Source organism: Apaloderma vittatum, unplaced genomic scaffold, assembly GCF_000703405.1.
Source record: "Apaloderma vittatum isolate BGI_N311 unplaced genomic scaffold, ASM70340v1 scaffold4310, whole genome shotgun sequence".
In the NCBI taxonomy this organism is placed as follows: Eukaryota; Metazoa; Chordata; class Aves; order Trogoniformes; family Trogonidae; genus Apaloderma; species Apaloderma vittatum.
This window is the reverse complement of record NW_009694900.1, coordinates 5,034-18,441: the sequence shown is the minus strand read 5'-3', so window position 1 is coordinate 18,441 and position 13,408 is coordinate 5,034. Positions and strand designations below refer to the sequence as shown.

The 13,408-nt window shown below is 40.9% G+C and overlaps 1 protein-coding gene across 1 annotated transcript; it reads left to right on the top strand.

Moving 5' to 3' along the window:
- The first annotated feature begins 380 nt into the window (after nt 1–380).
- Nucleotides 381–12,551, top strand: PKIB (protein kinase (cAMP-dependent, catalytic) inhibitor beta). Its single transcript, XM_009869108.1, has 3 exons — nt 381–395; nt 6,465–6,618; nt 12,466–12,551. The coding sequence occupies exons 1-3, from the start codon at nt 381–383 to the stop codon at nt 12,549–12,551; spliced, it is 255 nt and encodes an 84-aa protein (XP_009867410.1).
- The last annotated feature ends 857 nt before the right edge of the window (nt 12,552–13,408 follow it).

The window sequence follows — 13,408 nt, the reverse complement described above, 5'->3', positions numbered from 1 at the left end:
GATTTGCGGGAGTGGACCTCTATGGCTGAACTCAGAAAGTGATGTGCGGGTATATGGGACAGGAGATATTTATGCATTTTGCAATAGGAAATGAAAACTCTTTGAGGGTGAATGGCCAAAATATAAGAGGAAGAATTAGGCTGGTTGGTTGGTTTCCATTGATCTTTATTTCTTATTCCATAGATACGGATATGTTTTTCTTTCCAGCATAGCTGAAGTATTAGAGTTTCTTCCCTGTTAAATGGTGTTTCCTGTTAAGTCAAGTAAAGCTTATGTCTGTCCTTGCTTTTCGTCACTCTGAGACATTAGGAAAGTGACTTGTGCACTTGCCTGGTATTGATTGCCTTCAGCTAATGTCACTTCATTTATTACTGCTCCAGATGACTTCTGATTCAGTTGTCAGTAACATGACCCCTTCTCCTCTCTTTAGTGGCCAGCTCAGCCTTAACCCTGCACACTTATTTTCTTTCACAATGAGAAAATTGTATCGTTGCTTGGAACTGCTATTAGTTTTGTAAAGTGTTCTTCCGTGCATCAGAGCACAGTGCGTGTGCAGGGTCAAACACAGCTCACAGTAAAGCTATTCTGCTCTCTACAGGTTTCTAGAGGGTGAACCCTCACCATGGTTTCTGTGTGTTCTCCAGAAGCATAAAAGCAGCATGACTAATAAGTTATATGGCTTTTCTTCTCTTATCTTTTACATGAGTAAAATATTGACTTGTGGAAGTGATCAGAAAATTCTGCTGAAAGTTTTCAAGTACCACTTTCAGCTGAAAGTTTTCAGGTACCACTCTGAGGAAGAAAAAAGTCTATCCCATTTCATTTGTGTTTCATTTGTACAGACAGTGATTTCATGCCATATGTACCTGGTAATGCTGGGATGCCATACTGGCTTTCACCAGTACTTTCACTTTCTGAAGTATCTATACAGGTGCACACATATTACGTGCTGTGCGCAGGAGACAGCAAAAGTTAAGATATTATGAGCTGGAGATTGATGAGCTTTGTTATGGTTCTTAATAAAGCTAATTCCCTGTCTTCAACCACTCCTTATGAAAGCATAGACAAGATTTATCTAGAAATGGGCCTCACCAAGGGGCAAAATTTGTCATTTCCCCTCTTTATCCTACAGCTTTGGTCAAAGTTTTCAGATTCTGTGCCCCAGACTGATGAGCATCTGAACATGATCAAGATCTTGGACCTTCATTCAATGCTTCTGAGAGCACCAAGGCAGAAAATAGAGGAATGGTGTTACACTGATGTGACAGGCTGACTAAGAATATCGTATATGGAAGCCATTTTTGCACATTATCAGTAAGGCCGTTGCCTCTGGTGCAAGAGTGTAAATTAGGTCATGTATCCAGAGCAAAAGACTTTTGTGTTAAATGTCTGTCCAGCTGTCTACACTGCAAAGAACCAAAATCAGAGCACTGTTATACAATATGCCACTTTCAAATATCGTCCCCAAAATATCATGTGTTATATGGGCTGTACCATCCAGACTGAGAAAGAAGATGTAGAAGGATTCAGACATGCTTCTGCACTTCAGATTTACTGAGATGGGGTATAATTTAGTTTCCTTGTATGGAAAAACAACTTATGAATTTTTCAGAGAACATACACTAGAAAGGCTGTCTCAGTTGGTACAGGAATCTCAAAACATCTTTCTAACATGAAATAATAAAAGAGATTCTTATTTCATCTTCAGTGATGTATTAAAAAAACTTGAAAGCTAATAAATTTACCTTTTTTTCTGAGTGATTCACTTCTAACTTTCATGTAGTTAATTAGTTCTGTGTAATAAGAAATGTGTGGTCTCTTGTCCTAATCCTCCAACAGAATTAAGATGCCTGTGTTTAATATAGATATGGCAAAGGCTGCTTGCTTATCTTTCTGTATGCTTTCCAGCACTAGCTTATGAGTGTGTTACAAATGTAATGGATGTGAAAAAACACATTACATAAGTTTTTCTCACAGAAATTGTTATGTGAGTGCTCAGGTTACTGTTAGTCATCATGATAATCTCTGGAGCGTCTTCCTTAATAGCATGAATGTTCCTAGGTTTTTTCGTGTTCTGTGATCCAGTAATGCTTCAGGATAAAGCGTAAGGATTACATGAGCACATATAATGAAATGTTCCTATCCTGAGATATTTGAGAAGAGGAGGCAAAGGCAGCAGGATGTAGCTGCGGAGAAGAGGATGTGAAAATATGGCAACTGCATAGCAAGGAGATGCGTTTTTCATCTCAGGTGAACAGTGGGAAGCACTTCGTTCAATAAATTTTCTGTTCTCATTACTTAGAAACTTTTGAACCTACAGGCTTTTGGGCTAAAGGTGCTTGGCAATCACTCATTACTAAATAAAAAACAACAAAACACAGCTAAAAGGAATGAAGTTCTTTCTGAATGAAGTAAGATGCTGAAATGTGTCTTACAGTAGGATACTATCAAGACACAAAATCAATCAGTCTGGCTCTGAAAGTCCTACTTGGCTATTGTATTTTTCAGGTATTTTTGAGGATTCCATGCTTTCCAGTTTGTTCCTACTAAGGGGCATTCAAAAGGAACAATGTCACTGTTCAGAGAGAGACTATTTGTTAAGACCTAAGGGAAAAATTTTGGGGAGAAGTGCCTGAGTGGCAAGAAGTGATGTGGTTTTGGTCTTCCAGTCTCCTGCATGGAGTTGTAACAATACCAATGTCAGAAACCTTTTGACGTTTCCTGAGGAATAGTTTGTCCTTCCAAGCAGAACAAAAAGAGCACTTTGTCTCTGTGTAAAACAGCAAAAAGATCAGAACAAAAAAGAGCTTTCACAAATACTTATGGTGGTGATTTATCTACTTCCTGACAGGTAGATTGAGGAAGAGACAGCACCGACATTTAGTGTGGCACCATAGCACCTGCTACAACTGAGCACCATAAAGCATTTTTTCCCTTGATCCTCAACACAAGTTATTTCAGGAGACTTACTTGTTCTTTTCCTTTGACATTTGTTTAAATAAAATCTCACCAACTTCTGTGACTCATTTCTTCCTAAGGGGCTGGCTATACTGCCCACAAAAAAAGATTCAAAGATTAACAAACGAGCCATCTTGCTTAGAGAAAATCCCACTGATAGTTTACCTGCCATTGCCTTGTCTCAGGACACTTACTTGAATGTCTGACAGATATAGTAATTGAGTTTTACTTTTGGATGTAGCCAGTTTCCATAAGCAGAGCATTGCCTTCCCCCTTGCACACCTCAGCGGCCTTTTGTGCATTCTGGCTGGTTCTGCAAGGATTTCAGAAGCATATACAAGAAGATTAACCTAGTACTCCCCCCCCAAAAAAAACCCTTAGCACTATGTCATAGCTTACTAGTGAGCTGCAAAGTTAGTCTGGTGCCATGGAGTACTGATGGGGTCCTAGCTTTGATGCCAGTCAAAGCCTTTGATCTCTAATTCCAGTAGGTGAGCTTTTCTAGGAGGTCCACCTCCCTTCCTCCTCTTGACCCTCTAGAAACAGCCTGCATCCCTGATCAACCTCGTTTTCCACCCTTCTCCTTTTGGGTGGCCTGGATTTTGCTATGGAAAAAAGGGAGCCCTTGAAGTATGGAATCTTCTGCTCTGGAAGTCTGTCACTGTTGTTTTAGAGCCGCACAGTGTTAGCCTGGTGAGCAGTGACTTGAGACAAAAATGACAACAGTAATTTGAAAGCCGAGAGAAGCAACTGCACGCAGGCATTGGCAGGATGCATCTTTAATGTGGGTAATGCTACAGCAAAATGAATTCAGTGAAGCTGAAGGAGATGTTGCCAGTGGGAGGAGTGGAATTGGGAAAATAGATGCCACTCACTGTGATTGCTATTTACTCTGTGAGGAAGCTTGAAAAGTACTAAACCTAACAGATGCAAGAAGGTGCCAAAAGATAGTTATATTTCCAGTTAAAAAAATTAAAGGTAGAAACATGAAGAATGTAGAAGCACTACGTCCTTGCTTGGATGTAGGCCTTAGAAAACACATAAGAGATCAGAAGAATGGTGGAAGAAATTCCGTAGAATATTAAAGAACAAAAGCCATTTATCTAAAGTACTGCAGCAAGCTATTTCGAATATGGTCTGTCCTATGTTTGGAGATAGACTTAAGTTTTGATTTGTATGGACCTAAATGGACCTAAGTTTTGGTTTGTAATGTCAGTTGTAAGCCTGCTGGGGTCATCCCTCATCTTTCAAATACACTTAGAGAATCTCCTGGGCCAGCGCAGTGGGTAGACCTTAACTTCTGAACTCAGTCTTCTCTTCAGCTTCTAATACCTTAAGTGTAATATAGAAAAAACAAAGGTAAAAACATAATAGTAACTAAACAAAAGGAGATCCTGAGTATTTTCTGTTCTGAAAGGTAATTTACAGTTTCTTGTTCTGGTGAGCATGTGGAGAAATATGTTTGGACACCTACAGTTAAATAAATACGAACACCCACAAAAAACCATGAAGAGTGTGCCTGTAAATAATGGATTCATTCTTGTCAAGTGGTGACCTCACCAATTTTAATGAATACATACTGTAATAGTGTATCTAACCAAGACTGTTGATAAACATACTTTGTACATTTTCTCTAAGGTTGCATTCTTGAATGTCCCCATATATTTTTCATATTATTGCTACTTATGGACAAGATTCATGTGGACCTGACCTGACTGTTTTTTATGAGAGACAGGAACTTTCTGCTAAATCTCCAGGTCAGAACTTTCAGTTACTGACTTCTGCTAAAGAAAGTGGTTTATTTGCAGGTTTTAGTTTTCTTTCAGACTTGGAGATTTTATTCATGCTTTTGTTTCTTGCCAAGAAGGATTAATTTATTTTATTACAAAGTATTTAGAGATAGAAAGAAGATTAAGGATATTTATTCTTCTTGTTGGAGTGACACAGCTGAAAGGCACTTTGACGGAGAACAGGAAAATGTTCTTTGTGGTGGGAACACCAGGTCAGCATCAGTAGTCAAATTTCTGCCTGTCCCTTCCTGCACATTAGGGCAAGTCAGATTTCATCTCTTACTTGCCTCGTTTTTTCTATCCATTAAATGAAAGCACTGGTATTCCTCAGCCTTAGCAGAATTTTAGAAAGGGGACTGTGATGCTTTGCTCCTTATATGAACAATACTAAAATGATTGAGACTTTCTGCCGGTTAGCTCAGTCGGTTAGAGCGTGGTGCTGATAACATCAAGGTCACGGGTTTGATCTGCATTCGGTCCCCGTGTGTTGCCTGATCTAGTTGAGAGGTGTCCCTGCCCATGACAGGGAGGTTGGATTAAATGATCTCTAAGGTCCCTTCCAGCCTAGGCCATTCTGTGATTCTATGATTCTAAATACAACTGGCTGTCAACCAAAAGCTGACAGCCTTCCATCAGCCCCATCTGTATTCCTTCCCATACAAAGCACTGACCATATTTACATAGAGACAATGTTCCTATTCCCACATAGCGTATAGAACTGCATTTATATAGAGCAAGTAAATACTGTTTTTAACTGAATGGTTCACGTTCAATTATTAGAAATTAAACTGTTAATTATTGTGAATATTGCTGGTACAATAGCCTTTTGTGATTCTTAGTAATACAGTTGCTGATGGCAGTTTTCACATGCTATCTTGGTTTGCCACTTGTCACCTCCTTCTGTCAAAAGTGTTCTCGCTTGGGCTTGTGCCCTGGGGTGTCACCCTGCAACACCTCCGTGCCTGATCCAAAGCCCATTTTGGTCAGCATAAGTTTTCCCATTCAGTTCAATGGGCTGCAAGACAGGAATCAAGGGAGCAGAGCACTGCTGGTGCTATTATTTCCAGGATTTGGCTACTGATTAAATAAAAGTCACATGCACAGCTGAGGTTAGTCCATGCTAACAAGGAGCAGAGGAAAACAAATGGTTTGATATCTGAAGGATAAAGAAATTTTATGAAGTTTTAGGGGTTTTGAGACGTCTTTGTATCATTTTCTCCTCTGTGAAAGGAGTTTGTTCTAACAAGATGCTAAAGAAAAATCCAAACAGGATTCATAATAAAAAAATGCAAGCTTTGCTTTGTAGAGATGGCATCACAAAATAGTGTTTCAGTTCCCTTCTGAACGGCTCTATGGAAAAACCTCTTAAAAAGAGACATCCAATCATAAAAAGACATACAAGTGGCTGGCAGAAAGGGCTGTTGCTGACCCTGCACACAGATTTCTCGTAGGTGCAGAGCTGTTCAGAGCTGTTCGTTGTGCTAATGTGATGTGCAAATGGAAACATAAGGAAATGCACAGAGATTCTTTTATCTTCTTCTGGGGCACAAGTAAAGGTTGAGCACTCAGTATTGAAATGTATTGTTTTCAGTAACAAAAGACCCACTGGGCAAAGCCAATGGCTATTGAATTGTGGAGCAGGTGATTAGCATCCATCCAAGAACTGTCTTCTTCTTATGTTTGTTCCATATGCAGATGTTGCTATGAGGAAAGGAGTCAGCAATGACTGATGTGGAGGCTGTGGTCACAGATTTTGCAGCATCCGGACGGGCTGGCCGCCGGAACGCCTTACCAGATATTCTGGGCTCACCTGCTGGTGCTGGGACTTCAGACCTGCCACACAAACTGGCTGAGCTCTCTGTTTCAGAAGGTAATGGTTGTACATTCAAGTCATTGACATTATTAGGCAGTTGTCCTTTGCGTTCTCATTAAGACTTCTGCCACCATGCAGTTTTGGTGTCAATACTAAAACTTATTTCTTCATCTAGGACTAAACTCAACCTTCAAAAACACTTACCACGTGTACCTCCTGATGAGGAATGTTAATTTAACTCAGACTGTCTGCCATGTCCACCCGCAGATTCAGTGTTTGGCAACCTGAGGAAAGGTGCTGGGAACTGAATTCCAGTTCCCCTGAAGAAGAGGAAACAGTTGCGTTACTGGGCAGCTTGGAAAACCAGCAGTGCAGCTATAAATTAGGATCTGCTCCTGCGCTGAGGTAACTTAGCACAAGACAGCAAGCTGCACTGTTAATCCAATTCCAGCTATCCTGACTCAGGCATATACACTATGAGTAGGGTTTACAGTGATTTACTCCTGCTAGTAGGCTTTCAACTGTGCTGAGACCAGTGCCCTATTTTACCACATCCTTTAATTTGATAAAACGCTCTGTTGCTTTAGCACAGGTCTAATCAACACCAGCTTCACAGCTGAGTTCTTTGTACTTTCAGGGCGATTTTCAGATTCAGAAAAATCTGGTTTCTAGGGTTACTCCTACTTTTTTAAGTTCTGATTTGGAAGTAACTCTTTCTTCTCATACACATCACTGTTGCTGCTGTGACAAATGCCACCTGCAGCTGGTGGTCCTGCATCCAGGAGCAGTGATGATGTAGGTGCAGCACAGCAGGAGGCAGGCCTGTGCTGAGGAGTGAAGGGTCCATGAATCTAAACTGGAGTCAATTATAGGAGGGATTCCCAGGTTCCAGGGATGCACGTCCTGCTTGTACATAAGCAATTACAGGACGTTGTCTTTAAAGCCTCCTAAAGTACCATGAAGGCTGGGGAGGGATTGCTTTGAATACGAGTTGTTCTTGCTTTGGTGATTTAATTTGCATTTGTGTATTTGGAGTTCTGTAACAACACCCAAGATGGGCCCACTGAACGGCTGTTGGGCAGGCAAAAGGGACATTTCCAGAAGTGAGAAGGGACAGAATGACCGCATCCTGGCTTGTACCTGGGAAAAAGAGGAAAGTAAGAATCTGAAGGGTGCTGGAAGGAAGGATTACTTTTGCAAAAGGAAAACGTAAGAATTATGAAGGAAAAAAAGTGGACCAAAGAGAAGAAAAGGAAAGACGAGGTCGGATAACCCCAGGCTGCAGGGCAGTAGTGAGGGGAACTGGGAGAATCTGGAAGAGCAAGTGGGAAGGACGCTGGGCACTGTGTCAAAGTAAAGCAGGAAGCCCTGTGAGTCCAGTTAAAATTCCTTTGTTGCGAGGAGGGATTTTTCCCTAGGAATATGAAAAGTATGTCCCTACAGATTTTCTCCTGGTGTGTGTGACTAGAGCTCTGGAAATATATTTCAAAGTACAGACAATCACTTAACATTTAATGCTTTGGTTTTCAAATATTACGTGGAGTTTTTTTATTACTCCAAATAGCTCTTCCACCTGGCACAGTCAGGCTCTAGCAGCAGAGAACTGTTTCCCTTATGAAAGGGGAGGTAAATGGGAATTTCTGTGGTTATTAGTGTTAGGAGCTATGGAAGTTCAACCCGCTGAAATACGCCTTGCTACATTCTGTGTAACTAGCCTTTCTATTGGTCAGAGCAGCGAACCTTGAGGGAGATGTACCATATTAAACAAAGCACAAAAGAATACAACAGCTGTAGATGAGTTCCTCATATTTGTTTCATTTTGGACTCTGGAAAGTTTAGGACTTGGAAAGAATGTACTTTTTAAAGCCTGCAAAATTTCTCTCTTCAGTCTTTTTTTCCTTCCCCCTGGATAAAAATAAACATGAAAGAATGAAAGTCCTGTTAAAAGAAATGTTACAGCACAGCATAAAATAAGTACTTAGCCCTCCAGACAAAATAATCCTCCTCTCCTGGTGCCTATCCAATGAATTAAGAAGAAGAAATGAAACACAGCTACATTAGTTTTAGCAAAATGTACTGATGCTTTCTTACAAATGCAAGGATCAGCACTGCCAGTATTTGAAGAACAATTAAGAGCATGGAATTACTCTTTGCTTTTGTCATTGACATACAGCTGTGCCAGAGCGTGCCTCGAAGGAGCAGTTTCTGTTATCAGCAATTTTGCATTAGTGATAATAGGAAATTAATACAGGATACAGTTAGGACCACTCTGACTGCTTAGATGCTTTTTGAGGTTGGGAATTCTACAAATATCAGGTGAGAATTACAATCTCATTGTGTTGTAAGTTAAAATTCTGATAAGACAGCAAGGAAAATAAGGAGAATTCATCAAAATGGAAGGATAGTTTGGAAGTTCAAATGCTGTGGCAGCCTGTGAAACGTTTGGGGCTCTGACAAGCATCTCTTTTTTGCTTGTGTCTGGCTTTAACAATAAGTTATTAAAAAAATGAAGGCCATTTTCAGCTCAGAACAAAGAAGTTGGATAAATGAGAAAAGTGGAGAAGATGGAACATGTGGCTATATAAAGTATGCCATATTTTTTTTCTACTCTGAAAGATTCAATGAAGATTATGGGAAATGGTGAGCAGGACTCTCTCCGTCTTGGTTCAAATTTAACTCATACACTCTTTTCTTTCTAAAATGCTGTCAGCTTGCTGTCATAGTGAAAGGTCGGGAACAGGATGTGCTAATACCTTTTGTCTGGCTTAGAAGAGAAAAGAGACTTTTCTTTATGAATATGTCCCCATGTGTTGCCTGATCTCATGCGTTGCCTGATCTAGTTGAGAGGTGTCCCTGCCCATGACAGGGAGGTTGGATTAAATGATCTCTGAGGTCCCTTCCAGCCTAGGCCATTCTATGATTCAGAATATACAAGGATCATAGCTGTGTGATATAAATTTCCATGTACTTTGCAAGCTGCACCAAATTAACATTCTCATGAAATGGATAGGAGAGATTTTGGCACCAGCTGTTTATGTCAGAGCCTAACTCTGAAAGAGGACCATCTGTATCTTGTCTGATCATCCTCTGATGGTGCATAAGTTTTGGAGGGCTGAGAGTTTCCACAGGTGGTCTGATGGGAGGCCATACTGGAACCACATTAAAGAGCTAATTGGTGTCACTTGTGATCCAAAGGCTGAAGATGAGTCTACAAGAAGTTTGAGAGCAAAGAGGTTATACTCATCTCCCATATTTGGCAATCTGTGTTAGGGCACCATTCTACCTATAACAACTTTTATTGTTTGCAGAATTTTTTTAAGTGACTGTGTATAACTATGTTGATACACTGAGCAGCTTAGCACCTGTTGCACAGATTAGATTTCCTCTAACAGCTTTCCTCTAACCTCTCTGCAAAACTCCACTAATATTAGACATCCAACCCCACACAGAAACATCCAACAGAGGAGATTGCTGTGTCTCCCTTACCTCAAAAGTGCCATGCTACATAATGCTGAAAGGTGTCAAATAACTCCATTCTTAATTTACTGGTATAAAACTCCAAAGCTTCCAAACCTCTGAGCAGACTTAGAAAATCAAGCTGTTTCTGCCAAGAGCTTTAGCTGGTGAATTGTGTTTAGGATTGCATATTTGCTGTAATATGTAGAGACTGAGATATATTACTCTTTTGGCTGTTTGTGATATTTTATGGCAAGTCTCCTGGGCAAATACCTGGGCAAATCCCTTAGATTACAACTGTGTCCTGGGTTCAGGTGGGATGGAGTTAATTTTCACAAAAAGCTGTAAGGGGGCACAGCCAAGACAGCTGACTTGAACTAGCCAAGGGGATATTCAATACCAAATGACATCATACCCAGTATGGAACTGGGGGAGCTAGCGAGGCAGGAGGAGAGATTGCAGCTCAGGACCACCGAGTTCCATGTGAGGAGCAGTTGCATTGTGCATTACATGCTTTATCCATTCTTTTATTGAGTTTTATTGTTATTATTACTTCTTCTTTCAATGTGTTGTCATATTAAACTGTTCTTATCTCAACCCATGAGGTTTTACCTATCTTCTGTTTCTTCTTCCCTTCCCCCTGAGGGGAAGGGAAGAGTGAAGGAGCAGCGATGTGATGCTTGCTTGCCCACTGGGCTTAAACCATGGCAGACTAGAAGACAATACAGCCAGATAGGCTGACCAGACCTCTCTTTGCCTCCAAAAGCTACAGGCCGTCTTAGATTTGGATATACAAACTGTTCTGTTAGCACTGGTGATGCCATGTGGGACTTAAAAGTGGTGTGAAAATGATTATGCTTTGCAAAGAAGTGGAAGCAAAAGGGATTTCTCTTTTAAAGGATCTGAGCATTGAAAGTGACAGTGTGGTGGAACTCTTGAATCTAATGACTATGCATGCTGGGGGGGTGGGGTTTACGTATAATAGCCATGTAAGCATTTGCAGAATCATAGAATCATTAAGGTTGGAAAAGACCTCTGAGATCATCAAGTCCAACCATCAGCCCACTACTACCATGACCACTAAACCATGTGCCTGAAGTGCCATGTCTACATGTTTTTTGAACACATCCAGGGATGGTGACTCCACCACTTCCCTGGGCAGCCTGTTCCAATGCCTCACCACTCTTTCAGTAAAGAAATTTTTCCTAATATCCAGTCTAAACCTCCTCTGGTGCAACTTGAGCCCATTTCCCCTCATCCTATTGCTAGTAACTTGGGAGAAAGGATAACACCCACCTCACTACAACCTCCATTCAGGTAGTTGTAGAGAGTGGTAAGAATCACAGAATCACAGTATTGCTGAGGCTGAAAAGACCTCTGAGATCATCAAGTCCAGCCTATGACTTAACAGCATCGCAATGGCTAGACCAGGGCACTAAGTGCCACATCCAGCCTCTCCTTAAACACCTCCAGGGACGGTGACTCCACCAGTTCCCTGGGCAATGCATCCCAATGCCTGAGCACCCTCTCCATGAGGAAGTGCTTCCTGAGATCCAACCTAAACCTGCCCTGACGAAGTTTCAGGCCATGCCCCCTCATCCTGTCATGAATTGCCTGTGAGAAGAGCCCGACTCCCACCTGACTACAACCTCCGTTCAGGCAGTTGTAGAGAATGATAAGGTCCCCCCTGAGTCTCCTCTTCTTCAGGCTAAGCAACCCCAGCTCCCTCAGCCTCTCCTCGTAGGACTTTACATCTAGTCCCTTCACCAGCCTCCCCTCAGCCTCCTCTTCTCCAGACTAAACAATTCCACTTCCCTTATTTGCTCCTCATAAGACATGTTCACAGAATCATCCAGGTTGGAAAAGACCCCTGGGATCATCGAGTCCAGACCCCTCACCAGCTTCATTGCCCTTCTGACCTGTTCAGCTCTAACCTATGGAAGAATGAACTTTCAAATCAGAGTAACAAAAAATCCCCTCATCTTGTGAAGATAGAGTGAATTCTCCTAGGTATTGCTTGGCAAAGAAGGTCAGAAGGTCGGCCAGAAAACTGCCACGTTCATAAACTGTAATGTAATCTACCTGAAACCAAGCCATGCTCAGAGGAATGCAATATTCTAACCTGACTTTGGAAATTACCCAGAAAAAAAAAGAGTAACAACAATAAAAAGCTATCTCCAATCTGTTTCTTAGAATCAAATGCACATTGATCAGAAGGTGCAAGGAGCAGGCAAATCAACAGCAATATACAATTGCTTTTGGAAGATGGCAAGTTGCAACTTGCTCTGCAAGTTGTTTATCTTTTAAGTTACTCTCTAAAGCAGCCATGAGTGTGGTAATAAAGAGCCAATCCAAAGAGAGGTGATGAGTGAACCCAAATACTTGGCTGCATTAAAAAAGCTGTGAGAATGTGTGTGGTATGAATGTTTAATTCTGCCTTTTTTTTAGATGAAGGAGCAGAGGGTGGAGAAGTGCGATCATCCAAAGCCTTGCTGGAAAGTCAAGAGGCGGAAGGAAAAAGCAATGATTCCTAACACCTAAGAAACTGCTGGATTAATGAAACCCATTGACAGACTTTCCAGTTTCTCTGTGTTGCCCCTTCTGAAGTTTGGTAGCAACTTCAGCAGCACAGACAACATTTTGCAACACGCTTGTACCTAGATGACATTATTGTGGAACTACTGTTTTTTCTACTGTTTTTTTCCTTCAGAAACAATGTTCTACACATCCAAATGGGAAGAGAACTAAAGAATAATCTCTAAAGAAAAATCTCTTGGTTTGGATTTTCTTATGGTTATAGTATTCATCCTAATCTTCTTTGACAGTTCCAATTAATATACCTAGCAGATGTACCACATGATTGCTTCAGGATAAAAATCCTGTTTCTTTGTTTCCCACAATAGCTCCTTTCTTACTGACAGAGGTGTATTCACTCTCCTCACCTTAAGATAGTAATAGCTATATATTATAATACAGACATTATATGTAATTTGTCTCCAGAGATTTTTGTTCTCATTAGGCCTGTGTAGAGGGGTGTGAGAAATAAAACATGCAGCATTTTTTTTCTCTCTTCCTCCTCTCTCTAGAAGGTTTTGTAAACTACTTAAACACCAGTGTTTGTTTTCGAACTCTCTTTAAACTATTTGATTATGGCAGATCATCTCAGTTCTCCCACTCCCAGCAGTCTTGCCGCTTCTGTCATTTCTGTTTTCAGGCTGAATATTGTAGCTGTTCACATGTAACTAAAATAAAGTAGCCATGTTTGTAAGTGATTGAAGTTGTTTAATATCACTGTGGAAATTAAATAGCTATCCTGTTTTCTGTCTTCTGATGATTCCTTGATGTTCTTCCTGTATGACAAGACTTAAAACCCTATAATACCTATTTCTTT

Excerpts from the sequence above, each read along its gene's own strand:
- PKIB (XM_009869108.1), top strand. Across the intron at positions 6,619-12,465 it reads TGAGCTCTCTGTTTCAGAAG|ATGAAGGAGCAGAGGGTGGA; the intron begins GTAATGGTTGTA and ends CCTTTTTTTTAG.